Genomic DNA, 25,521 nt, shown 5'->3' with positions numbered 1-25,521 from the left:
TGCATGCATCCTCCTCCTCACCTGTCAGCTGTTTAACACCTGCTGCTAGTTCAAGAAACACGCCCACGTGACCTGGTGATAGTCACAGTTTAACTGTGCTCGATATAATGCAATGTCGGCGCATAGTATTTTTCCCGAGCGCAGAGCTGCTGGAGCTTGTTTCCCTACAGAGCACTTGGAAACAGGTGGAAACTAGCGAGCTAACTTCCTGTTAACTTCTAACTTTGTTGAATTTAATAAATCTGTTTTCATGGATACATTGATGTTAAACTTAATTGTTACACCTGGTAAAGCAGCAACGCTGATGATTTTATTAAAGATGAAAGAATTTAGACCGTTTTTAACTCTCAGTGTTTGTTTGACTTTGGGCCCTGAAGGGAAAGGAGCTTTGGACCCAGATTACTCCGTGAAGCTCCTCACTACGGCAGCCGTAATGCTCTGACGAACCATCAAGCAGTTAAACTTAATTAAACTTAAAACAGATTTATTCAATTCTTATTGTAGGTATTCTCTGCAGTTAGCTTAGCAATGGTATGTGTTTCTGTAAAGCCTCATAGTCAGGGAGAGTCAATAAGGAGAAAGGTCCCAAATTTTAGACACTCCTGCACAACCCTCTTCCAGAAGCAGCCAATCATCAGTGATTGCACTATAACTACATCCTGCACCAAATGCACCTGTAAATGTGGACCATCTCTAAAGAAGACGACCATAACCATAGCATTATGTTTTCAGCTCACACCAGGCTGCACAGCACAGCTGCCTTTATAACGATAAAAACTAAACGTAATCTTTGAGTACGAAGCCGTTACTTACATCCATTTTATCTTTTAATGTCCTAGTATGGTGAGAATAGTTTTATTTGACACCATAAAGCAAAGTCATCATTTTTAAATGAAAACATTTACATTTTAATATAAATGTTTTGAATGATGTATAAGGAAAAGACTAAATGGAATATTTCCATATGAGGGTGCTGGATCTCAGGATGCTAGTAGACTGTTATTCATATATACTCATATGTGTTACAAATTATATGAAGAATAAACCACACAATGAAAATCTTTTTATTTATTTATGATAGAATGACAATATTAAACAATGGAAAAGCCCTAAACATTACAGGAAAACCTTAACATTGAAATTTGAGTCAGCACAGTATATAAACACGATGGGAGTGAGAGACAGAGAGGAGAAGTAGTACTCCATGCATCATGGCAAGTCCCCCAGCAAATACAGACTATGACAGCATAACTGAAGCATGGGTTGACAAAAGGCACATTTTGAGCCTAACCTTAAAAGAAGAAATCATTTGTGTCCTGAGTCCAAACTGTGAGGTCAGGAGAGGGGACTGAGGCCTGAAGCTTCTGCCTACCATTCTACTTTTAAAAACGCCAGAGTGCTGGGCTGTTGTTTTCATATTTTAACTAGCGAGATTTTCTGACGTATCTTTGGCAGATACCGTGATTTATTTCGATGATAAGAAAGCGCAGTGAAAAATCAGGTTTTTATTTTGGAATAGTTTTTGAGAGATTAAATTTTAATGTGTAAAAAAAGGTTCTGACAGTCATTTCAAAAATGTGATATAGGAAGTACTCATTATATATGTTCGATTTTGCACCTTAACATCAGCTGGTCGAGCAGAAAAAATATTCTGATTTGAGACTGAATCTATGGATGGAAGGTCAGTGTGTTTATTTTGAAGGGGTAGCAGTCGGCGGAAGTCGTACTGCAGGGGGAGGAAGCTGACAGCATGTGGGATGAAGGCTGCGAAGCACACGCCGCACAGCAGCACGGAGGAGTAATGATGAGAGGCTGAGCTCTCCACAGCACAAGTTCAATTCTTACACGACTCGTCAGAAAATAGCTCAGCCATGTCGGGAGTGTTAGCACGGCTGCTCTTCTATCCCACGTTAGCCTACAACGTTGTCATGGAGAAGGTGTCCTCGAGACGGTGGTTTGACCGAGTGGATGAAACTGTGATCCTCGGAGCGCTGCCGTTCAGGTCCATGACCAAACAGGTCCGCCTGTCAAACACTGAAGCTGCTAGCTAGCACTCGACTACGCTAACGACTCTTTAGACCAGCTGCCGAGCTAGCCTGCGCTAACGAGGCGGCATTGACTTTGTTCTAAACAAATGTTTTGGCAAGTTGTTATAGTAGTGGTGTGTGTGTGTGTGTGTGTGCAATTTCAAAGAAATGCTGTAAAGACATTACACAATTATGAAATAGTAACTCGCAGTGAGTAGGTCATTATCTCAATCAGCGAATATTGTGATTTGTGGGTGATTCTCACCATCTTCGATCCAGCTGAAGCAGAAACCGCTGTAACACCGCCTCAGTTATCTAACAAGCTAACATATCAGAAACAGAAACGGTCTCGCAGTTCAGTAGTTTTTGCCCATAGTTGGTCCTCTTGGATCATCAGACCTCTGACGGTCAACATGATTTATTAGGTTTGTTTTTTCTGCAGTAGTCAGTCGGAGCACACAGTGCAGTGTGCATCAGTAGAAAAACACTAAGACTAATGTTCATACTATGTTTAGCATTAATTCACACACCGCTGTTGCTATTGTTCTGCTGCTCTGTACCTCCGCCCCTTCCTTCACGATGCCCCATCAGTGCGTCCTGCCTACAGCCACTGTGGCCACTCCAGCACCACCCACAGATGCACATTTGGCCACTTATTTGTGTGTTTGAATACTTTGCCCCCAAAAAGCTTTTGAATGGCCTTTTCCCGAGCTAAGAGCTTTCCTTTTATAAAAGTAATTTTGGTCCCAGCAAAGAAGCTTTTGGATAATTGTAGGACTGTGATTTCTAAAATGTTTTTGATTATTAAATGATAGGCAAACATCCCTTCCTCAGTGTGAGGAATACAGCTTATTAATGTAAAGACTGTTACACAAGGAACATGCTACCATACCATACCACCTTTATTTATAAAGCACTTTAACATAAAACCAGAGTTCACAAAGTGCTGTACATGCAAATGGCCTAAGTAAAGTAAATAAAAATAAGATAAAATAAATTAAATAACTAAAATAAATTAAAACATGTTAAAACAAATTGAGTCAACCCCTTTAATCAGTCCCAAAGGCTTCAGCGAATAAATATGTTTTAAGAAAACTTTTAAACTCAGAAAGCGAAGAGGTCTGTCTAACGTGCAAGGGCAGATCATTCCACAACTTTGGGTTGGCTGCGTAAAAATGCCATGAAACACACACTGAACGTTGTGCTTTTGTCACATTACGCATACTGGATATTACCTGTTACATGATTAGAATAAGGACCACAGGTATCTTTCTCCTTAGCTCAGGTAAGATGCCTGTTGTTTATGAGTGGCTGATATTATTGAAGTCGATGGCTGTGGCCCCTTTGCTGTGTACATTGTGACACTGACACCACCTTCAGTCTGCTCCTTGGCAAACTCTCATGTCACGTGTGTTGTTTGTGTATACCTTTTCCTTCTAGTCAACTTCCCATAAATATTTGCACACTGTGAACTGACAGCTTTTGCAGCAGTGACTGTGGTGGCTTCTGGTGGTTGTTGATTTTTGCCATCTGAGCATTTGGTAAGTCAGCAGTCTTCCTCATGGCTGTGGACTCCAGATGAAATATTCTAATAATTTGAGATACCAGATTTATGTTTTTTGTGATCATCAAAATAAAAAAAAAATCTTGGAAAAAATGAACTTTTACACAATATTGCCATTTTCTGAGATGCACCAGTGTTTGCATAAAGAGCAGAGAAGGAGACTGGAAATATATTTTGTCAAGACCTCATAAAAAATGGAATAAAGGAGAGAAAGAGTATTTAGAGCGCCGCTCTCGTGGCAGTTGCAGTTTTCAACTCTGAGAGCTGATGGCCTGTTTTTGCTGTTGCAGCTGGTGGAAACAGAAAATGTTCGAGGGGTGATCACCATGAACGAAGAGTACGAGACCAAATATTTCTGCAACTCAGCCCAGGTGAGTTCCCTTCGTTTGAGTTCCCATTATTAAGTTGACGTGCAGTTTAATCGCCCTGCTCATATTTGAAATGACCCTGTGCTGTCATGCATATGCAAGATGAGTTAAATACTGATGTGTGATAGAAGTTCAAGTGCCAAAGAGCCGCCCCTCATACACTGTGTCATTTATTGTTGCGGTGCTGGTGCAGGAGTGGCGGGCTGCTGGTGTGGAGCAGCTCAGGCTGAGCACTGTGGACCTGACTGGTGTCCCCAGCATGGAGAACCTCCACAGAGGCGTGGAGTTTGCACTGCAGCATAAAGAGCAGGGAACCAGTGTGTACGTGCACTGCAAGGCTGGACGTTCCCGGAGCGCCACATTAGCTGCCGCCTACCTCATACGGGTCAGTATGATGCACTCAGACTGCCACCTGCTGTTTGAACTGCAGACAGCACAAAAACCGAGTGGAGAGAAGAACATCCCACTTTTCAAGATAAAGCATAAAGGGCAGATAAAAAATAAAGAAATAAATAATAAATAGAATAATAAATTCACATTTGTTATGTTGGATAATTTTGAACAAATAAGAATAAGGCGGCACCAAATCCGTTTTTTACAGGAATCAAATAATTATACTGCTATAAAATCTGAGCAACGCATAAGCACTTTTAAGTATTTTTAAGTACTTTTAAGTGCTGTGTAATTTCCTGGTAATTTAGCAGCAAAACAAACAATATTTCCCTGTATTTACGTCATAAGTACGTGTTACTTTTTGTGGAGCAGGCAATATTACAGAGTGGCCTAAACGGGCCTATCCTGCATGTATTTTAGAGGAAAGGAGACACAATTTATACTGTAGGTAATTTTGAGTATTGCATAACTTATTTTGAGTCAGGGTCTCATATTTGCAGCCTGGGGGCCACTTGAAGAAATGTCCTGCAGTTTGTCTTTGAAGTTCTTTAAAAAGCTGAGAATGACTGAATATCTTCGAAGGCAGCATGAGCAGAGAGCACAAACATGCTGAGGGATCAGCTGTTAGCTCAGTGACAGAGTCGCACTGATGTCTGCAGTTTATTTTGTTAAACATGAACACAATGACAGCAGCAGTGCTGCCACGTGTGTGCGCAGAGAGGACCAGTGTGTTTGTTTGGTGGTTCGATGAAAGGATTCAGTTTGTTACAATCTACGTTCATGTTTGCAGTTTTGTCTCATTATACAATATTTGAAATTAAAAAAACAAACAAAACATTTTCAGAAATATTTGTGGGTGTTTTCTTGTTTGTTTAGTTTTTTTATTACTACTTGAACACAAAGTGGTCTTCCAATGAGATGACATCGTTTCAGTTTCAGAGCCTGTTTTAAGTGGTGTGTAATTAGCTGGTAATTTTGCAGAAAAACAATATTTTTGATGCAGTTTTTGTGTTGACGGCTGTAAATGTTGAGTGACTTAACCTTCCCTTTTTACATCCTTATTTTGTTACACTGTGTACATGATGGATTTTCTGTTATTCAGTTGTTCTTTTTAACTTACAGTGTATTTAAAATTACTTACACTGTAAGCTGTGTCTCCTTTCCTGTAAAATACCCAGAAACAGTACAGCATACTGCTAAATTACAATGTAATATATTTCTTTGTTTCCTGAAAAAACCCTGACTTTTTACCCTTTTATTCCAGCGTACTTACCTTTAAAGTATTTGTATGTAAATATAATCTTATGGTCATTTCAGATAAAACACATGCCACATTTAACTCCGTTTTTGACCCGTTTACCTCCACATGCACTGAACCACAGAGTGTTTAAGTCAATATTCCAGAGTGGTGACTGTATGAAACATGCTCATGGCTGATGAGTCGCTCGGGCATCAAGCGACAGGTTTGCTGTGTTGACCGTTTGCTTTCCTGCTGACAGTTACACTGCTGGACTCCAGAAGAGGCCTGTCAGAAGCTGGCATCTGTTCGACCGCACATCCTAGTACGCTCCGCTCAGCTGGAGATGCTGAGGAAGTACTACCAGCAGATATGTGCACAGTCTAGCTGAGAAAGTGGGGCAGTGTGTCGGACCTCATCGTGTTCCCACTGGAGGTGGGAGACGGCGACTCAGAGCCTTGATCAAAACAACAGTAACAGGAAATGCAACTGTTCCCTTTTCAGCAAGTCCTCTTTGGCATGTGTACAGCTGCAGAACAGAACATGTTGTTTATCTGTTTTTGTTACTCTTTAATATAATTTTGTTGAAAGAAATTTTCCTTTTTAGAATTTGATTTCCAGCCACGTTATTCTGTTTTAACTAACAAACTAAGACAAATCACTGCAATGCTCTCCACGTTTGTTCTTAAAAAAGAAAACACTCCCCTCAGAGCCGGCTGACGTCAGCTGGAGTTTAGTCAACAAGATGAGAACACTGTAATGAATAAATCAGTAATGAAGGTGTTTCTGTGTAGACTGGAAAATATTTGCTTTATATTTTTCTGCAGTGCCTCATAATGTAAAAAAAATGACCATAAATAAATGTTTATGACATAAAGAGTAATGGTGCTTCTTTATTTTCAGTAGTTTGTTCTTATTGGCAAGCACATATTTAAATAAAGTTGGGATGTTCCAATGTGACAGTTATCAAGAAGGTTTAATATGAGGACACACATGAAAAATGTTCAAGTGATAATACTGTTAGATTCTATTTCATGCAAACAAATAGAAAAATTAAATTGAAGAAAAACAAAATAAAACCTAAAACATTCGTCAACTTTTACATCCTAGTAGGGTAGATGTTTATTGGAAGTTTATTTAACTTTAACATTTAATATTAGTTTCCACTGACACGCTGTTGGCTAACAGCACTGACCATTTTGTGCTGGATGATCTTCCTGACACAACCCTCCCCTTTAATCCAGATTTGAGAGGCCACTCGGCGTAGTCTGACTTGTCGACTGCCAGTGCTGCATTGTATCATGACACATTGTTATATAAATCATGGTATTTTAAGCATTTGCATGGTTTGGGGCTAAAAATTACACGCGAGTGCCAAACTCAATTAATTAAATACATCTGTAAATAACTAAATGTAGCATGGATTAATTAAAAATTGAAATAATTTATTCAGTAATTACAGTTTTAAATATTTTATTATTTACAATTTTATTTAAAAATATTTAATTAGTAATTATTTAATGAAATCATTTGGCACTCTCTTAAAATGTGATGTTTGAATATTTCCGTTTCAGTGCATTTTCCAGGGCACATTGAGTGACATTTGTCTTCCCGTCCACGAGGGGGCGACTGGCCGCTGATAGTCAGCTCTCGGCCCGAAGAGGAAACTTGAGAGAGCCAACATGGCGGCGTCGTTGGTACGGTTTGTCCGCGGAGGTCTTGGAAGGAGTTTTAACAGTACGTTAACTATAAATCCATATACAGGCTGTAAATTGCAATGATTCGTTTTAGCCTGCGTCCGTTTGCGTGCTACCAATACAGTGTCGTCTTCAGCCTTCAAATGCTCCGTGTTTGACCTTCGAGCTAGCTAATGCTACCTTTAGCCAGCTCTTGTGTAGCAGTGCGGATTCACTCGTCAGTACCTCAGTGATTGATCCTTTCTGTCTGTCCCTCCTCAGTTGCGAGGACTTCGTGTCTCCTGCAGCAGCAGACCAGACTGCAGGGCTCCAGCACCGAGACCAGACGTGAGTACACACTAACTCATCGTGCAGGGTAGTGCCGCTGAACCACCGAGCTGTTTGACATTAGGACTAATAGCTGTCAAATATATGAGAACCCCAGAGTTAGAATGGCATTAGAATTTGTTTTAACTCAACTAGTTAACAGGACGTTACTGTGGGAGTATGGAGCCGCAAATCATAGTTTGTACCTACGGACATGGTTGCAGTGACGGGTTGTTTTTGTCCCCGGTACTAACATTACACAGCAAAGTTTTACAACTAAAAACATCAGACTTTTTTTTAAACACTCGCAGATGCTTTAAAAATATCCAGAGGGTCTAAATATATGTAACAGCACATGGAGTGGGGTCCACAGTGAAAGCTGCTGTGTTTGTGACTGTTGTGATGTTATTTTGTCTGCTGACAGACACACAAAGCTCGACCTATCGGATAAAGCACTACATACAACAAATGAAAATTTAGTGTTTTCCCAACAGTAAAAGACTAAAAAAAACTCTCTGGTGCACAAAGTTGGCAACAAAGAGGGGACACCGCGTGTATGTAGCACAGCTGCTGGCTTAGTGTGCCGCTTCTTGAAGTCTGATCTTTGGGCTGAAACATCTGTGTTGAATCCTCCTTAGGGAGGGGAGTCCCAGTAATGGCTCACAATGTTTCCTTTATCTTTACAATTTGCTAATGAGGGGCATGATTGGCCTTGACATTTTATATTCTTTGTTATGTTAAGGCTATACATGGACTTTTATTTACATTTGTTCATAAAGTCATTGTGCTTCAGTTTTGTTTTTTAAAAATGGAAGAAAACAATTGAATGAAACAACATTTAGTCCCAGAACATAAGAATACACACACACACACACACACACACACACACACACACACACATATTTATAACTATGAATATCCAGTAGCTACCATGTGAATATGACAGGGGTGGGAAACACTACCTACACTACTACTGCACTACTGCATCAGCATGAAAATGACAAAATCGTCTATTTGCATAAAATATTTGTCACACAGTCATCACAATATTGAGTAAGACTTAGTTTTGGCTGCTCCTGAATATTTAAAGCCTATGGACACATCATTGCAGTATAGAGTGTACAGTGTTCCTTCACATCACACAGTTTACTTATACAATACAGGCCCAGTGACAACATTAACTGCCAACTTGTCAAAGCTTTTAAAAAAGATAGTTGGGATAGTACCTCGTCTGAAGTTTGACACCCTGATGACTAATGAAAAGTAGAATGAATCCATGAGTCCAGACCTCAGAGAAAACGTGCAGGAACAAGTGCTGACTTACTGACATAAATTTTTTCAGTAACCTTGGGCGGCATCTACAGGTTGAGAAAGGCCCATGCTCCTGACATCACAAGAAGCTCTGTGGGTCATTGTCAGGTCGAACTGGGGTAACAGGGTTTCTGAGGATTGGCTGAACCTTTGGAGCTCGTGTGCTGCAGTCAGTAAGCAGAGAGACATTCTGAAATGGTTCAGATGTTCAGCTTTTCACTAAAAAGTTTTTGTTGATGAAATCTTTATTTTGTATTCAAAATATTTTATTTGCTTGATTTTATTTAGTAAAGTTAGAAGCACCGTCATTTAGAGCAGGGCAATATGACCAAAAATATTTATGACGATATGCATTTGAAAATTTATGATAACGATATAACTGATGATATAATTGACACTAGACAAAATGCTTTACAACTCCACAACTTTATTAGTGCAAAAAACCCCATCAATGTATTTTCACTTAAACAAGCAGCTGTTTTTTATGTGCATTAAAGTTATATAAAAATTTAACAGTGCAAATGCAAATTCCTTGCTGACAGTTTAACCAAAAGGCATTTCCAGTGGAAACTGGCCGACATATCCTCAGCATAACCATGTATAATATCCACAAAACTTAAAAAGAGGTTATACACACACAATCCGGTAATATTATGTTGAAGCACAGTACGTATCACTCCGCGAGGCTCCTGCCTACGATAGCCGTAATGCTCCGACAATCCATCAAGCGGTGCGGGTTCGTAGCTTAGCAAAGTCGCACTAAAACATTTGACAGATTTTCAAGCGCCGTGTACATAAAATCGTTTCGAGGTCAGTAAACACAACCAGAGTTCATACATAAGGTGCACGGGATTATAAGGGGCACTGTCGATTTTCAGAAAAATCAAAGGATTAATTTTAAGTGTGCCGTATTTTCCAAAAAACACAGTAATAACGACGGCCCGCTAGCATGCGCTACCAAAAATAGTGCTTTGGTGTGTATCTGACATACGAAAGCCAAACCAGTTCCACACCACTGAAGTTGCAGCATTTTTACAAACCAGTTCTGGTTCATCCTTTTCATTCAACAATACGTTTTCGCTCTTTTCATTCTTCGTCGCCGCCGTGCTTTTTCCGCCATGTGCGTATGAAAACAAAGGCACTGTGCATGCGCGTTTTACCCATATTCTACCGCAATATTTCATTTTCTTATTGTTGCCCAACATTAGGCCGGTATTACTGTGAACGGTATGATATGGCCCAGCCGTACTGTCATTGACCCTGAAGTTATTAGCACTGATTCCCAAACTGTCCCTCACAGTGACTTTATTATTTCAACACTGGTATCGGATCAGCGATTGGTGTTGGCAGAACCTTAAACCCAGGTCTTGTAATCAGATTGGAACTGGGAAAAATCTGAATCCGTGTTTCCTTAATGCTCAGGAGAGTCCTCAGAACATCAGCGAGACAATCGGTTGTATTAGAAAAACAAAAGCATTTTTGCATCTGTTAGGGCTGTGCGATATGACCAAAATCTCATATTCCAATATGAGACATCTATTGTCCCGATAAAGATATAAATCACAAAAATTTAACATTTTCTGAAAATTCTGTGAATCTCGGGCAGCTCAACTTGCGCGAAGTGTTTCCAGCTGCGCGTCGTGTACCTGGAGTCTTATGTCTAAAAATGAAACTATACATTTTTAGACATAAGTTGTAACGGCCACCGTTTTCTTTGTATGTATTACACGGCGTGCTGCGGGGAAAAGCCATCCCAGCCTTGCTGTAATGGTCTATTTGATTCACCTTTTATTGTTTATTTTATTTATTTTTTATTTTCACTTGCTAGATACGGGACAGACTTGAATGAGGAAAAGAAAAGGGAGAAAGGAAGAGGGGAAAAAAAGAGAAGAGGGACGGGGATAAAGGGCAAAAAAACAAAAACCAACTAAATAAGCAGACAAAAAAAAATACATATATCAATCACCTGGATCACCTGTTGAGAAAGAAAAAAGAAAACAAGCAGAAGAAAATGAGAGCAACATAATAAACAACATCACGATGATATATGGGAATATAACAGTAAATACTAATTATTAAACATTATTGTGCAGCACGTAAGATCGACAGCACACAGTGTGCTTTGAGGAAGGAGCCAAAAAGGGTGTAGTTTGTGTGTGTGAGCACCTGTGTGTACACCTGTGAGCATGAGCGCGCTTGTTTTTAAAAGGTTCCTTCATGTAATGACCTGCTAGAGGGTGTGGGGAGCCACAGCCCCGTCCACCAGGGCATGAAGCAGGTATGGAGGAGATCAAGACTCCGGACATCCAGAGGCCCTCAGAACACAAGAGACCAAGGAAGACCAACAGAGGGGCAGCCGCGCCACTATCCTAGAAATAGCTGAGGAGAGTCCCAGATGAGGGGTCACTCAGCAGCCGTGGAGCAGAAGCCAGGGGGGGTTGCAGTGACGTGCCCGTGAGCTCCGCCGGCAGCCAGCTGGCACAAAAGCCTGTTCTAACGTTTGAGTTTAAGGTTTATTTTTTAGCACCTGACAGCTCTTTTTTGCTTCTCATCCGTAAACACTCTGCATACTCTTTCACGTGATTCAGTTTATTTTTAAAAGTCTCAATAGGATCTGTGGAAAATAAACAAGGTTTTACCGTCGTTGTTGCTAACGACAATGCATAAAAACAGGCGCTTTTCCGTCCGTAGTGTGGTTATATTAAATATAAGAGAAAGAGAGAACTGTAAGAAATGCATATAGCCACTACAGTGACCATCAAAACGATACAAACGATATCGTAAAATGAAACGATAGATGTTTTTATATCGTCATCCGATGTATATCGTTATATCAAACAGACGCCTGAAGCGTCTGTCGTGGTGAATTTACGGTGTCGTCTCCTCTGCTCTTTGCAGCCACCGTCAGGCCCAAGGATGCTGTCGCTCACAACCAGCTGGCAGCGTTTGGGGAGTATGTGGCAGAGATGATGCCCAAATATATTCAGCAGGTCCAGGTCAGTTCATATTCACATCACAGTGGGAGCACGTACACTCTTCTGTTGCAAATCCTGCTGCTGACCGAGACAGCACATTGGTTTTTCACAGTTACTTTGAAAAGCCATCAATATGTTGGTGCCGTTACTAATCAAGACCTGATTAAATATTTTAAAACTGTAATTAGACTTATTATGTTTGGATTTACTCTGAGTTGAATAAGGAAGAGAATGGATGAATGCATGTTTAGATTCAGAAACCTGCAGCAGGGCCTAAAAGACTGTTCATGTGTGTAGGTGACCTGCTACAACGAGCTGGAGGTGATGATCCATCCTGATGGAGTCATCCCTGTGCTGACCTTCCTGAGAGACCACACCAATGCTCAGTTCAGGAACATGACTGACCTGACAGCTGTTGACATCCCGACACGGCAGAACCGTTTTGAGGTACAGAGATAAACTGGAACTGACTGAGCTGTGAGCTGCCTGAGGTTATAGCTAAGAGAGGCAAGGATTTAAGCATCCTATCTGCAGGTGCATGCCTGTGTAGCCATGGTAACAAGAAAGTAGAACTCTCAGTGCAGGTGAACAACAACATATAACATGTTACATGGTGTCATTATTTGTTTAACAAAAATGTAGCCAAAATTTGGAAGCAGTGTGTGAAAGACCAAGTCTACAATTAATGCTTTGATAGGAATTATGAGGGAAAGTAGAGCCTGGTGCTGGTAATCAATGCATTTGATTAACCCTTTAAAGCCGGTCGGCGCGGGCACGCTCTGTTTTGCATAACTATTTTTAAATCCCCGTAGAACTGCAACCACGTAAGCCAGCACAATAATGTTTTCTGCATATGAAACCAGAGGAGTTGTACTTACATCTCATGCCATCAGCTTGTTCTCGGTCACGGTTTCCTTCCACATATAGCTTTGCAAAAATTGCATAAAAAGCGCTTGCAGGAACAAAAACATAATATCCCAGAAACACGCTTTGCCGATCCGATCAGCTGTTCATAACACTTCCTACATTGAAATAGACGTCAGCGCGAACTATCGCATGTCCGCCATTACCTGCCCGTAACCGGAAGTGACATCATTTTTGCGGAAAATTTAGTTTTTTACTTGTAGGCCTTAAAAGCCTATACTGGTGTTTTTAAAAGTCATGTTTGACTTTATACTTTTCTGAATAGTTTCTGGGATGCTTAGAACTCAAATTGCACTGCTGGAAATAGTTTATTTTGATGCACATGCTGTTTGCAAATGTGCATTGTAGGATTGTTTTTTTCGTTTTTTCTGCAGTTTATAAAAATTGGTGTATCTGAAAAATAAAACTAAGAAGACACTCAAAATAAATTTTCTGTTGTTGAAAACTAATTTTGCAACGTTTTTGTATTTAAAGTTTTGAGGGATAAACCTCTTAAATTTCTCTAAGTAGAAATATATGTAAAAAACACAAAAACGATTATCTATTTTTTTGTAGTTTATTGCAATTTTTTAAAAATAAACTATTATGTAGTTACTATGGACTTAATGCATACATATTATTACAGTCTGGGTTATAACAGTTGTATTGATGTATAGCAACTTGAAATGCTCCCAAAAATGGCTCCACAGCATGTAAAAAAATATAAAGTAAGCTCTGGCGGATTTGGTGCTATGGTAGGTCTTAAAGGGTTAATTGATCATCAGCACGGCCAGCCAAGGAGGAAAGATAAGCGCTGATAAAAAAGCAATTATTTATGCTCATCAGTCCATTATTCTCCAATGAGAAAGAAAGAAGAATTATAAAAAAGTGGAAAGCATTCAAGACAGACAAATGTACCTCAAGGTCAGAACAGGCAACGCTCCGGGAATCTGGAATAAACCCAAACACTGCATCTCAAAGTGTGCAGGGCTCAGTTAGCATGTTCAATGATAAACCTGATGACAGCCTGGAGATTTCTGCAATGTTGCGGCTCATTTATCAACCGAGCGTCTGCACCAATCTGTGCTTCAAGACGTTTCACAGCAGCGTCTGTGATTTATCAACATTTGTTCCTGAATTAGTTTATACTTCTTTAACAAATGGAGTAGTCCCTCTGACTGTGCATCATAGAGCCTGTCTGCATTAGGACATTTTACCATAAACCTTTAAAAATACTTCTGCCACCACTTTCAATAATAATTGTATTTAATATTGTGTTTTGGTCATTTTGTACAGTTTTCCAAAGCACCAAAAACCACATATAATATAATATAATATAATACAATTTTTCAGTTTAATATTAAATGCTCAGGCTCTAACCTTCATCCAGCAAACCATTTTCTTCCACTTATCTGGAGCTGGGTCGCAGGAAGGCCAGGACCTGTTTGGACCTTGAGTCATTTAGGGGCATCGCTCTGCATACTGAGGGGGGTTCTAAGTCAAATATGAGGCCATCTCTCTGAGAGCTAAAGCCTGGTGACATTAGGTCATGTAACAGGATCACAGCAAACCAACCGATCTGTAACAGAAGAGCTGAAAAGAATCATGTCAAAGTCCAGACTCGGTCCAAGAGAAGGGCTGTGGTGGGACGTTAGGTAGTCTAATTTATGCATTGATTGTGTACTATAGTACTCTGACTCACTGTGTGCTACAGATTGTGTACAACTTGCTGTCGCTGCGTTACAACTCCCGTATCCGCGTCAAGACCTACACCGATGAGTTAACACCGGTTGACTCCGCTGTCCCCGTCCACATGGCCGCCAACTGGTACGAGAGGGAGGTGAGTTGCCCGCTGCACTTGTGAAACTCAGCAATGGTTTATACTAACATTACAGACAAACTGAGAGCAAAGCTGTATTACCACAGGTGTGGGACATGTTTGGAGTTTTCTTTGCCAACCATCCCGACCTGAGGCGGATCCTGACAGACTATGGCTTCGAGGGTCACCCCTTCAGAAAGGACTTCCCTCTGTCGGGATATGTGGAGGTGAGTTTACTTTGAGTCCACTTTATTCAACTCCAGCAATGTGAGAGACGGGAAGGAATCTGACCCGAAGCATGCCTCCCTCTGCAGGTTCGTTATGACGATGAGTTGAAACGTGTGGTGGCGGAGCCTGTGGAGCTGGCGCAGGAGTTTAGGAAGTTTGATTTAAACACGCCCTGGGAGGTGTTCCCCGCCTACCGAGATCCCAAAGAGGATGCACCCAAGCTGGAGGCTGGTGAAAAGGCCCCTGAGAAGAAGTGACGTCCTCTTGTTTAGCCTCCACATCTTCATCACCATGTTTTGTTTTTGTGTTATTCTGGGAGTCCAACCCCCCAACAATCCTGATATTTATGTAAATAAAGATACTAGTAAAACATCTGGAATATTGTGGCTTTTTTTCTTCCAGTTGATGCAAAAAGTACCTGAAAGGGTTTGACAGAGGGGTACAGACCTGTCACTTTCACCATAAACTGGGAAAATGTTTTTAAAAGTAAACCCAATAATGCACAAAGCCTTATTTTGTTTAATTTTTCAAAATAAGTGCTTAAAGAATTTACATTCATGTTGGAATCATGAGCAGCAGAATATCGTCCTGGGGGAATTCAAACAAAAAGTAGGAAAAAAACTAAAAAAAAGTTGCTGACCTCAACTTCTGTGTTTTTTCACTAGTTTTGCATCTAATTGGGCTCAGTGTCACTACTGGTCACATGACAAGATAACTGGACCCTGCAGAGGTTATGCAGGCAGTCCAACTCCTCCACCTAACACTGTTGAGGAGCTCAGCAATGCCCTGGCTCCGGTCTGGGAGGAATCACTCCATCGGTTGTCTCATTAGTAACATGTCCCAACATTGTCAGGAATGCATGCAACCACATGGGGGCCATACAAACTACTGACACTATTTGAGTTTCAGAATTGTTCTTTTGGCAAAATGAGCTAACGTGCTGCATTTCCTTCCCTTTGATTTTCAGAGTTTTCTTAAATTTAGCCCTGGGTAGGTAGAAAATGCTCATTTCTAACAAATGACGCAGCATCCTTTTTTTCCCGATGTGTTCCTGACACGAGGGCATCCAGCATCAAATCTGTGCTGAATAAGGGGGAATAAGGGACCAACCCGAGGTAACTAAACTGGGGGACGCTGTGTATTTCTTTATTATGGGCCCCAAATAAACTGTTCCTACCGAGGCAGCAGCTTTAGCAAGTTGATAAAAGAGAAAACTAACAAACTTTGAGTGAGTGAAAAAGTCTGTGTGGTTGGTCAAAGTTGTCTTCAAATATTTACCGAGGCTAGGATGTTTATGTGACTGTGATTATAGTTTTTACATTGCAGTGTCTGTTATGAACTTCATAACCCCCCCCCCCCCCCCACAACACACACAAACACACAACCGAAAAATTGAAACCAGAAGTTTTAAACTATGACTAAAGTGAAAGCCAATCATGAAACAAACTTTTTGTCTGTGACCACTGAAGTCTTTTCAAATGTCAAACACTAAATTTAGCCAGCAGGTGGCGCTGCGGCACTGAATAATATAAAGCTGGAATGTCTTTCATCGCAGTCAGAATGACACTCAAACCTTTATGTTTATTTTTTATTTTGTCAAACATCTTCATTGAAGCATTCATTTTACAAATAAGAAATACTCGAAACACTTTAAAGAGTCAATGTGAGGCAGACTACTGCAGACAGGCTGTGGGTCAAACTGAGCCCTCTTTCCCCATAAGCAGGGTCACAGTCACAGTTTCAGTTTCAATCATGCCGAGTAAAATGATGCTGTTCCAGAAAGCGAGCACATTTCGACCCATGTCTGTGCTACATATTTACTAATACACAGTCTTCCATTGGGGATTATCAGAAACAGAGAAGCACAGACCCGAAACATCCAACATATCGTCAGTTACTATACAGATAAGTCACTAATCAAGAAAAGTACACAGCAGGCATCGAGTGGGTCTGTGAAGCTGCTCTGCAATCGTGACAAAGTATCTTTTTCATGTATTTCACTTAAATGCATGCATCACACGAGTTTGGTGCAGGATTTCTGGACACCTTTGCAGACTGGTCATGGTTCTGAAAGCAGAACTGAGGCGTTCCACCTGTGTGCACTCCTCCTCACTGAGTGTTAGACTGTGACAGAATATATCTGCAATGAGCCACGCTCACAGTGTTATTTCATACTGTTAAAAAAAAGGCATATTTTTCTGAATTTCTCAGAAGTGAGTGCAGCCCGTAAAGGACAGGAAATTGTGGATTAGTGAGACTGTGAGTGGAGCCACCTGAAGCCGGAGACCAGCTGGTGCAAAATCATTTCTCCTGCGCCCAAAAGATGTGACAATGAAGCAAAGACCTTTCTTTTTACTTTCCACTACTCTAACGCTGTTGTTTAGGAACATTTTCAGGTTTATCTCTTCAGGTTTTCATCATTTTAAAGCCCAGTTTTCCACACCTTGGTCCATTTGATGTAACTTCCTGCTGCTGCACACTCTCATTTCCGTCTCCTCCTTTGCCACGGTGTGTGTGGTTAGAAATTTCTGCTCTTAATATTAGCAACTAATCACATTACTGCCAGATGAGGGATAGTCAGATTTCAGGGATACATGAAGGGTTGCATGCTTCTTATAATGCAGCTTGTATTTTTTCCTAATCAGTCCAAATGACTTTGCACCAGCCCACTGTTTATGTTTCCTTCCAATGAATCTTTCACCATTGCGGCGCTCCAAGGGTCGGTAAAACTGGCAGGACCGCAGCGTGGTTAACGGGCATCTAGTTTATTAATAGCGTGGCTGTTTGGATTATTTTAGGAGTTACGTGTATTGGCTGCAACATTCACTGCCATTCAGCCTGCCAACTGAAGCGTGGCTACCCACGCGATGATTACCCCTGCTGTGGTGCTTCAGTCTGAATGCACTTCACTGGAGCAAGAGGAAGTGTTTATACACAAGTTTCCTGGGCTAATTAATTGAGATTTTTCTGTGTGGCTCAGAATCGGCAGTTGTCCGAGATCTCTGATTCGCTGGTTATGATGTGGACATCATAGCTTATGTCTTATTTAAGTGTGAACTTCTCCACCCACAGCTTTACAAGAGGAAAATTATATCTTGAGGGATCTGATAAAAGCTAAAAGAAAGCAAAGTCAAGGCCTCTGGTATTTAATGTGAAATGTTTTGTTAATGGCCTTTTTAACTTTTGATACTAATAACAGATTTTGTTGCTAGGGGACAAAACCTTTCTATCTTTTTTCTTCACGTTTAATTTGTTGACTCCTCTAACAATTAAAAAAAATATGTTTTCTTGAATTTAGAGAGAATATTTGGCTTGATTTGAAAGATTCTGCTTATCCAAATAATAAAAGAGGGATTTTGGAAGTGATTGGACTGTAGTGTCTGGTTGGACACAAAAGCAGCTGTACCTGCAGCAGACGTACATGAACACCACCACTGCTCAGGTGGAGCAACACTTCTCTCCACCTGATGAATGCCAGTCAGTCTCTATTTCCTCTATTGAGGAAACTGTGTTGGGTTAAATGCACACGAGCACAGACTCAGTCGTTTGCTGTGAGAGTGAGCTGTTAAGCAAAATGGGATAATAATTCAGTGTGTGTTCGACACTGGGCAACCTTTTATAATTGCACAGCCATTTATGCCATCAGTACCACCAAAATACTGATTAATGAAACTAATGTTGATTTGTTATTTTAGTCTTCAGGAAGCAAGTTTGCATTTTTTATACACTGGTGTGTTTAGATCAGGGGTGTCCACTTCCAGGCCTCGAGGGCAGGTGTCCTGGATGTTTTCGATGTGTCCTTGATCCAACACAGCTGATTCAAATGGCTAAATGACCTCCTCAACATGTCCTGAAGTTCTCCAGAGGCCTGGGAATGAACTAATCATGTGATTCAGGTGTACTGACCCGAGTGAGATCTAAATCCTGCAGGCCTCGAGGCCTGGAGGTGGACACCCCTGGTTTAGATCGTTGGTTATATGAGAACCTCATTCCTGTGAATTTATAGCCAGTTAACTGTAATAAAAATGTAAATGTTCATTAAAGTGAAGTATGATTTCACATGTTGCCTTTCCAACAGAGAAGGTGATTTCATAAAGTCAAGGTTCATCACAACTTGAACAGCATCATCGTTTCCCCTGCGGCGTGAAATTAAACAGACATGCATATTATAGCTGCCGGGAGAAGCAATTACATTTTCCCCACAGTGGTTCTGAAGACATGAATTAAGTGCCGCTAGAATTAGAAATCAAATTAAGGTCCAGATCCCTGCAGGCTCAGAGGTGGCATGTGGTCAACAGTCGGATGGATATGGAGTCTGCACATTTCTACAGCTACGTCAGTTTGTTCCCGTCGCGCTCTGCTCCTCCTGCGGCTGATATTTGGGTGAGAAACACCAAACTTTTATAAAAAAAAAAAGACTAATTTTGACACAAAACACACAAATTTCATATCAATTTACATGCCTCTATAGACAAAGAAAGTAAAGACACTTTACAAGCAGAAACACCTTGGACGAGGGTAACAAATGCACTTGGAGGAATATTTTGCTCAAAAAAAATGAAAAATTCAGTGATTATCTACCACAGCTTTATGTCTACAGCTCAGACTGAAGTGTGCATGCAGTTTGAATTTTCATTTTGCTCAATGTAATGGAAGTAAGTACATTGTTTTGCAGTTTAACCCTTCCTTTATAATTCTGCAGTACATTACACAGGACGTTTACTGCACATTTATCAAAACATGCTTATAAGTTTCTCTTCAGAGCAAGATCTTATGTTCAAAATGCAATCAAATATAAAGACTTTACAAGGACGATGTACTGTGGTACGCACCGGCCAACTGTCAACATTAAATAATCATATAACACTTTAACTAAAGTCGCCTTATTTAATCACTTAATCTAGCAATGTAGTTAGCAAGTAACATATGTTTATTTGTCAACAACTTAAAGTCATCAAGCGGCAACGAGCAGCAGCCTCGTCTAAAAAAGAAGCTAACAAAGACAAATCTATGAGCCACTTGGGCCTGACAATGGAAACAAGTCAGTTTCAGTGCAGCAGAAATACGCAGGTGTAGAGTTAGGTTCCGTTTTTTATCTTTGTCTTTATAGCGAGAAGTCAAACTGTCTTTTGGGGCATTTTCATTGCTGCTGTCTAAAAAATAACTTGCTGTGTTTATTGCACCGCCTTGGATTCAGTGTTTGTGAGTGACTTTCTAACAGCTGGCATTAATTATCAGATATCTGTGACCGCACATGCAGCTCGCTAACCTATCTTTGTTGCCTAACTTAGAAGTTAGCTTGCTAGCATTCCACCTTAGCAGTCCACCATCTTGTCCCAATATCCATCCAATCATATAATAATCATTAAGAGTATATGACAGAGCATTTCTGAATCCCACTCTGTTTTTGAGCTGTATAAAAGACATGGACGCTAACTGATGAGCTAACACAGGAGTGAGTGGGTGATAACCACTGAACTTTCATTAAAGAGTTAAATATTCACATCTGCCAACATCATATCCTGGGAAGCCACTGGCTGAACATTGATTTTGTTGTAAGCGCTGCACTCAGTCCGGGTCGCTGTGACTTTGTGAAGGAATTCATATGAAGCAGAAAGACAGCCACAAAGCAGCATTCATTTGGAGTACAGCTCCCCAGTACCTTCTGTGAATTCTGAGACTTTTCCATCTTGTATGAATTCCTCCAGAAATGTTCGGTGCCTAGTCAAGGTGCTGCAGCTAGGGTTTCTTGTCTGCGTATGATTGGCTGGTGGCAGTATTGGTGGTGGCGGAAGCAGGAAAATCTGGGTATACCAGGAAGCCGGTAAAAGTGATGTACTTGGCGTGGTTGCTGTAGGCACCGAATCCATCTCTCTGGTGGGAGTAGAGCCAGACTGTGTCCCCTGGTTTAAGTGACAGCATCAAACTCTGGCTTTGCAGAGCTTTCTCACCTTGGCTATCGTCATAGATCATCGCTTGCACTTCCAGGCGGTTCTTCATCAGTTTGACGGACAGTGTCTTCTGTGGCATCTTGCCCACGTTGAAGGAGAAATAGTACGCCCCGGGAATGCGGCAGGTGAACACTCCCTCTGTCACGTTGAAGTCTTCCCCTATGTTAACAAATGCAGTGTCGAAGCTCACCGGCTGGTGTTGCGGCATGCCCAGTTGGTTCACGCCCACAATGCTTTGGGTGCGCCCCACCGAGAAAGCAGATCTCTGGTCATCCTCTTCGTCCTCCTCCTCCTCTTCTTCCTCTTTCATTTGCGGCTCCTTCTCCCCATCCGTCATTCCGGGTCTGACATGATCCGTGGCCTGGTTGTCGCTCGGCAGTGGGGTGTTGTCTTGCAGTGGTTGCTCGGAGTCGGCGTGCTGCTGGTGGTGATGGTGGTGCGTTTGGTAGCCGTAGACATCAGGGTACACAAGGTAACCATTGAAGGTGGTGTAGTGTCCGGTGTTGCTGTACAGCGCGTAGCGAGGGTCGCCATGGAGACGGAGCCAGACAGTGTCCCCGAACTCCAGCTGCAGCATGACACTCTGGCTCTGCACCTGAGGAATGACGCAGACTGTTATGCCGGTGTAGTCATACCGAGGCCTGTTTCACATCAACAACAAACACATGATCCTGTCACACAGCCTTTCATTGGACGGAATAATCCGCTCTGATCTGATCTCATTCCCATCCCCACACAAACACACCCTCTGTGAGTGCTACCACAACCTCTGACATCATAAAAGAGCGCTGTAAATATGGGGAGAAAAAATACACATCGAGAGAGATTGATTCAATCAATTATAAGATGTCTCTATAAAGTGCCAGAGCTTGTTTAAAGGTTATTGAAGTTCCATATTTTGGGAAATCTGGTAGCTTGATTAGATTAGAAGCTTTTGCATTTTTTAAATGTGCATGAAATGCAATGATCTGCTGGGAAACCTCCGGGTCTGACATTCATGTGCATGCCACTGGAATATACCAGAAGGTGTGCATGGCTTCACCCAGTAGGAGAGCGTGCCCTGAGGACAGCTGAGGCACATGAAACAGAGCCAGAGACCCTGACCCAGTCTTCTTGATTCTGACTGAGCACTAAAAAACACAACAGATTCATGCTGGGGGATCTTAGCCCAGGACACCTTCAGTACAGTTCTCAGTGTCAGGAATTTCATTTCACAAAGCAAAGTCCCAAAGTCCCAGTGCCTGACAGATCTGCACTCGGAGCTTCTTTAACTGTGTCCTACTGGGCCAGCTGTGTGTATAAGCACAATGTAAGGTAGATTATTATTATTTAATGTTGTGGCCAGTCAAAGTACTAACTGTGGAGCTGGAGCTCACTTCCATAAAAACCTGAAGCAGGCTCCAAAGTTAAAAAACAGTCACTTTATTATAATAAGCAGAGGTGTATTAGGGCTTGGTGTATTTCCGCTCAGTCACTGACAAGAGAGAGATACCGGCGTGTTTATTACCCACTTTGACTAGGGAATAAAAGTTTAGGTCAGTCTCATCCTCCGAGTGTAGTAATCCTAACCAGTAATACCTGCTGAACATGTAAAGCACTACTGGATTATAAGATTTGGCCGCTAGCAGCTTTCTGTACATAAAAACATAAATAAGATTGAAGCTCTGAAGCGTACCTTCCTCTCCTCCCCTGCATTTTCTTCATACACAATGGCCTGCACCTCATTCCTGTTTTTCATCAGCATCACAGACAGGTCCTTATGTGGAAACTTTCCCACGGTGAAGGAAAAGTAGTAGGCTCCAGGGATACGACAGCGGAACAGACCAGACTTGGCATCAAAGTCCCCACCGATGTTGACGTAAACAGCGTCAAAGGTCACCGTCATCTTCGGTCCACCTTCCATGCTGCTGGTGCGAGCGACCGAGAAAGCTGAGCGCAGCTCTACATCATCAAGCAGACGGGCGAAACCCCACGCACTGCCCATGTGACTCAGGCACAGCAGACCAATCAACAGGCCGGCTGGGAGCAGCATCTTATCTGTAGACAGAAAGAAAGAAGGGGCACGTTTACCTCACATACAGGTTTGTAAAGTTTCAGTCACACATCTCAGAGTTTCAGTCTGGCTGCGGTTTTTGTGACAGTCTATCATAGAAAGGTTTCCATGGATCACTTGGCAAACAGCAGTGTATAATCAATACGTGACAGGGAAGTTAGGATATGGAATTTCCCTTGCTGCCTTGTCTCACTCCATGATCATGAGTGGGATTTAATAAATAACCCTGTTGTGTTCAATCTGCTTAAACAGCACATCAGCTCCAGCTGCCTGAAGCCTTGTGTTCATTTGTCTTGCTGCTTAGCGGCTGCAACATTTGTAACGGTTGTTTCATTAATTTCCACAGCATCGTATTCGTCCCCTTCACATGATTTGATACACCAATGCTCATAGTGAACTAGCACATGGAGATAAACCAGAACCCATTTCTGTGGAGAAGAGTTGGACTAGTTTTTTTCTGTCGATGGTTTCTTAATCATCACCTTGGCAACACAGTAACGTGGTGGCTAACACCACTGCCTCACACCTGAAAGTGTTTGCCTCGTACCTGTGTGAGCTCTCTCTCCATCCCTCATTTCAGAGACACGTACTTGGTAGGATTCAGATAATTGGTGATCCTAAACTGCCCAAAGATGTGAATGTGAACGCACACACACACACACACACACACACACACACACACACACACACACACACACACACACACACACACACACACACACACCTGTAAATGGATGGATGCTGCTTACATGCTGTCTCAGCCTTGCTTTGCCCTTGAGGCAGTCACTGACCTCCTGGATGTACCTGAGCTGCTCTCACTGAGTCAGTGTTGTCGGCACACTTGAACCAGCAGAAACGTCCTGAAATTTAGCACCAACTCAAAACATCACCTGACAAAAATGTCCATCGTAGAGAATTATGGACAATAATAAATAACTGAGCTTCAACTGTTAAGCAAGTGCCATTTACTGCATATGAAAGATGACATTGCTCCATCGAGCTGAGCTTTTTGTCCACTGCCATCTAGATTAGTTTTAAAAATCAAGCCGAATTTTTGGCCTGTCTTAGAAGCTGAGGAACACTTCACTCTCATATGGTAGCAACTCGTCTGTCACAGCACGACTGCCTGACACAAGCTCTGAATCACACCCTGTGTTTTTATCCTTTATAATTTACAAAATAAATATCATCTTGCCTTCAGTAACACTGTTACTGTAATAAGTGGACAAACCTGCAGAAGCCAAAGCATCACTTTCTTGTCGACTTCATTACAATCAGGTTTTCCTCTGCAGTCAGAGAAGCTGCCCCTTCCTGGTCATGACAGACCGTGCAGTCATTTCAGCCACATCTGTCTTTTGCACAGTGGAGGCACATATTTGTATCAACATTAGAACCGCACTGGACAAACCCGACCCCCATACAGTGGAGCAACTACACATTTGCACATCAAAAACGACAACAAAAAAGCTTTTCAATGAAAGAAAAACACGCAGTCCCAGAGCAGGGTTTGAATCACTCAAGCAGTTCGTGCTCAGTAAAGGAGGTATTATGTTCTTTATTAGCAGCGACAAGCGCTTTCATTGTCTCATTGTCCTCCCCCAGTGAACCAACAGGAAGTAGACACACACACACACACACACACACACACACACGCACACACACACACACACACACACACACACACACACACACACACAGGTGGAGCTGCAGGGCTCTGAAAGCCCGTCAGAACAAAAGGACGAGGCTTAACATGTAAGGAGCAGAGACTCGGGGGAGTGGTCTCCATGTTCAGCACAGCGAATACATGTTCACCACCTTAGTTTTACATTTGGACTTATTACATATAACAACCATCCACTTACAAAACAAACAATGCAGAACGTTAGAGAATATGAAGAAAATTAGATGCAGTTGTGTCAACAATATGCTTCAGTATTTCACACAATCAGAAAAATCTGAACTCTAATTCAAATTGTGAGCAGACGGTGGAGTTTGATGACAAGTGACAGTGAGGTATCAGAAGGTTTATATAGTCATAAACCCTGTCACACACTTTCCCCCCCAAAATCAATACTTGAGTCACCTGATGCTGTTACTGGCTCTCTGTACTGTAGCTGTGAATGCTCTCATAGCGACGGTGCTGCTTTGCTCTTATGGTTCTGGTGTTATACTCCCTCCCAGGCCCTCACGTAGGTACCATTCATTTATTTTAAACACTATAGCTGATTTAAAAAAAACCAACAATAAACATGAAACTCATTAAATGAAACATTTAGAGATAAGTGGTTAATCCATACTGTCAGATTCATTTTTTACACTGTGACATATCTCAGTTATTGTTTTATTTTGCCAATGTTGACAGATTATATAAGTGCAGATATGGAGCTGGTTAGTTTGCAGCATTGTTGTAAAGTTTCCTCTAGATTTGGCTGTGGTTTCCATGGTAACTGTTAGGTTAGGTCAAGGTCAGTTTGAACTGGAGTGACTGACGGTCCTGCTCCATGAAGAAATTGAGTGCAGTGTATCTTACAAGACAAATTAAAAGTGAGTAACATTTCCCGACCACACTGCAGGGTTCTCCCGTCTCACAGGTTATTTTTGCAAAGGAAGGCACTCTGATACTCTTGTGACTTCTGGATGCTGCTTATTTTATTAAACCAAATGTCTGCATATTTTTATATCATATTTT

The 25,521-nt window shown here is 41.5% G+C and overlaps 3 protein-coding genes across 4 annotated transcripts in view; 2 read left to right on the top strand and 1 right to left on the bottom strand.

The window, feature by feature from the left end:
• Positions 1-1,717: 1,717 nt before the first annotated feature.
• ptpmt1 (protein tyrosine phosphatase mitochondrial 1) lies at positions 1,718-6,466 on the top strand. The gene is made up of 4 exons (XM_006804436.3): positions 1,718-2,018; positions 3,882-3,962; positions 4,153-4,344; positions 5,852-6,466. Exons 1-4 carry the CDS (start codon positions 1,872-1,874, stop codon positions 5,978-5,980), a joined length of 549 nt encoding a protein of 182 aa, XP_006804499.1. The 5' UTR covers positions 1,718-1,871; the 3' UTR covers positions 5,981-6,466.
• Positions 6,467-7,216: 750 nt separating this feature from the next.
• Positions 7,217-15,200, top strand: ndufs3 (NADH:ubiquinone oxidoreductase core subunit S3). The gene is made up of 7 exons (XM_006804435.3): positions 7,217-7,326; positions 7,548-7,613; positions 11,802-11,899; positions 12,176-12,325; positions 14,496-14,621; positions 14,708-14,827; positions 14,915-15,200. Exons 1-7 carry the CDS (start codon positions 7,272-7,274, stop codon positions 15,083-15,085), a joined length of 786 nt encoding a protein of 261 aa, XP_006804498.1. The 5' UTR covers positions 7,217-7,271; the 3' UTR covers positions 15,086-15,200.
• Positions 15,201-16,406: 1,206 nt separating this feature from the next.
• c1qtnf4 (C1q and TNF related 4) overlaps positions 16,407-25,521 on the bottom strand; it is a 48,473-nt gene continuing 39,358 nt past the window's right edge. For both annotated transcript variants that reach the window (XM_006804433.2, XM_006804434.2), the window contains 2 exons: positions 22,455-22,816; positions 16,407-21,374 (listed from right to left, as the gene is read on the bottom strand). In XM_006804433.2, coding sequence (XP_006804496.1) covers positions 20,568-21,374; positions 22,455-22,816 — 1,169 coding nt within the window. In that variant the 3' untranslated portion in view covers positions 16,407-20,567. The remainder of the gene's footprint in view (positions 21,375-22,454; positions 22,817-25,521) is intronic.

Source organism: Neolamprologus brichardi, chromosome 1 (genome assembly GCF_056152115.1).
Source record: "Neolamprologus brichardi isolate AB-2024 chromosome 1, ASM5615211v1, whole genome shotgun sequence".
NCBI classification, from domain to species: domain Eukaryota; kingdom Metazoa; phylum Chordata; class Actinopteri; order Cichliformes; family Cichlidae; genus Neolamprologus; species Neolamprologus brichardi.
The sequence above is the reverse complement of the archived record's forward strand: the minus strand, read 5'-3'. Positions and strand labels throughout refer to the sequence as shown.

What these genes read in the sequence shown, in the direction of transcription:
- ndufs3 (XM_006804435.3), top strand. Translation starts at nt 7,272, where the DNA reads ATGGCGGCGTCGTTGGTACGGTTTGTCCGCGGAGGTCTTGGAAGGAGT. An exon ending in AATATATTCAGCAGGTCCAG is followed by an intron (nt 11,900 to 12,175) that starts GTCAGTTCATAT and finishes TCATGTGTGTAG; the next exon opens with GTGACCTGCTACAACGAGCT. An exon ending in CTCTGTCGGGATATGTGGAG is followed by an intron (nt 14,828 to 14,914) that starts GTGAGTTTACTT and finishes CTCCCTCTGCAG; the next exon opens with GTTCGTTATGACGATGAGTT.
- ptpmt1 (XM_006804436.3), top strand. Translation starts at nt 1,872, where the DNA reads ATGTCGGGAGTGTTAGCACGGCTGCTCTTCTATCCCACGTTAGCCTAC. An exon ending in TCAGGTCCATGACCAAACAG is followed by an intron (nt 2,019 to 3,881) that starts GTCCGCCTGTCA and finishes TTGCTGTTGCAG; the next exon opens with CTGGTGGAAACAGAAAATGT. An exon ending in CTGCCGCCTACCTCATACGG is followed by an intron (nt 4,345 to 5,851) that starts GTCAGTATGATG and finishes TCCTGCTGACAG; the next exon opens with TTACACTGCTGGACTCCAGA.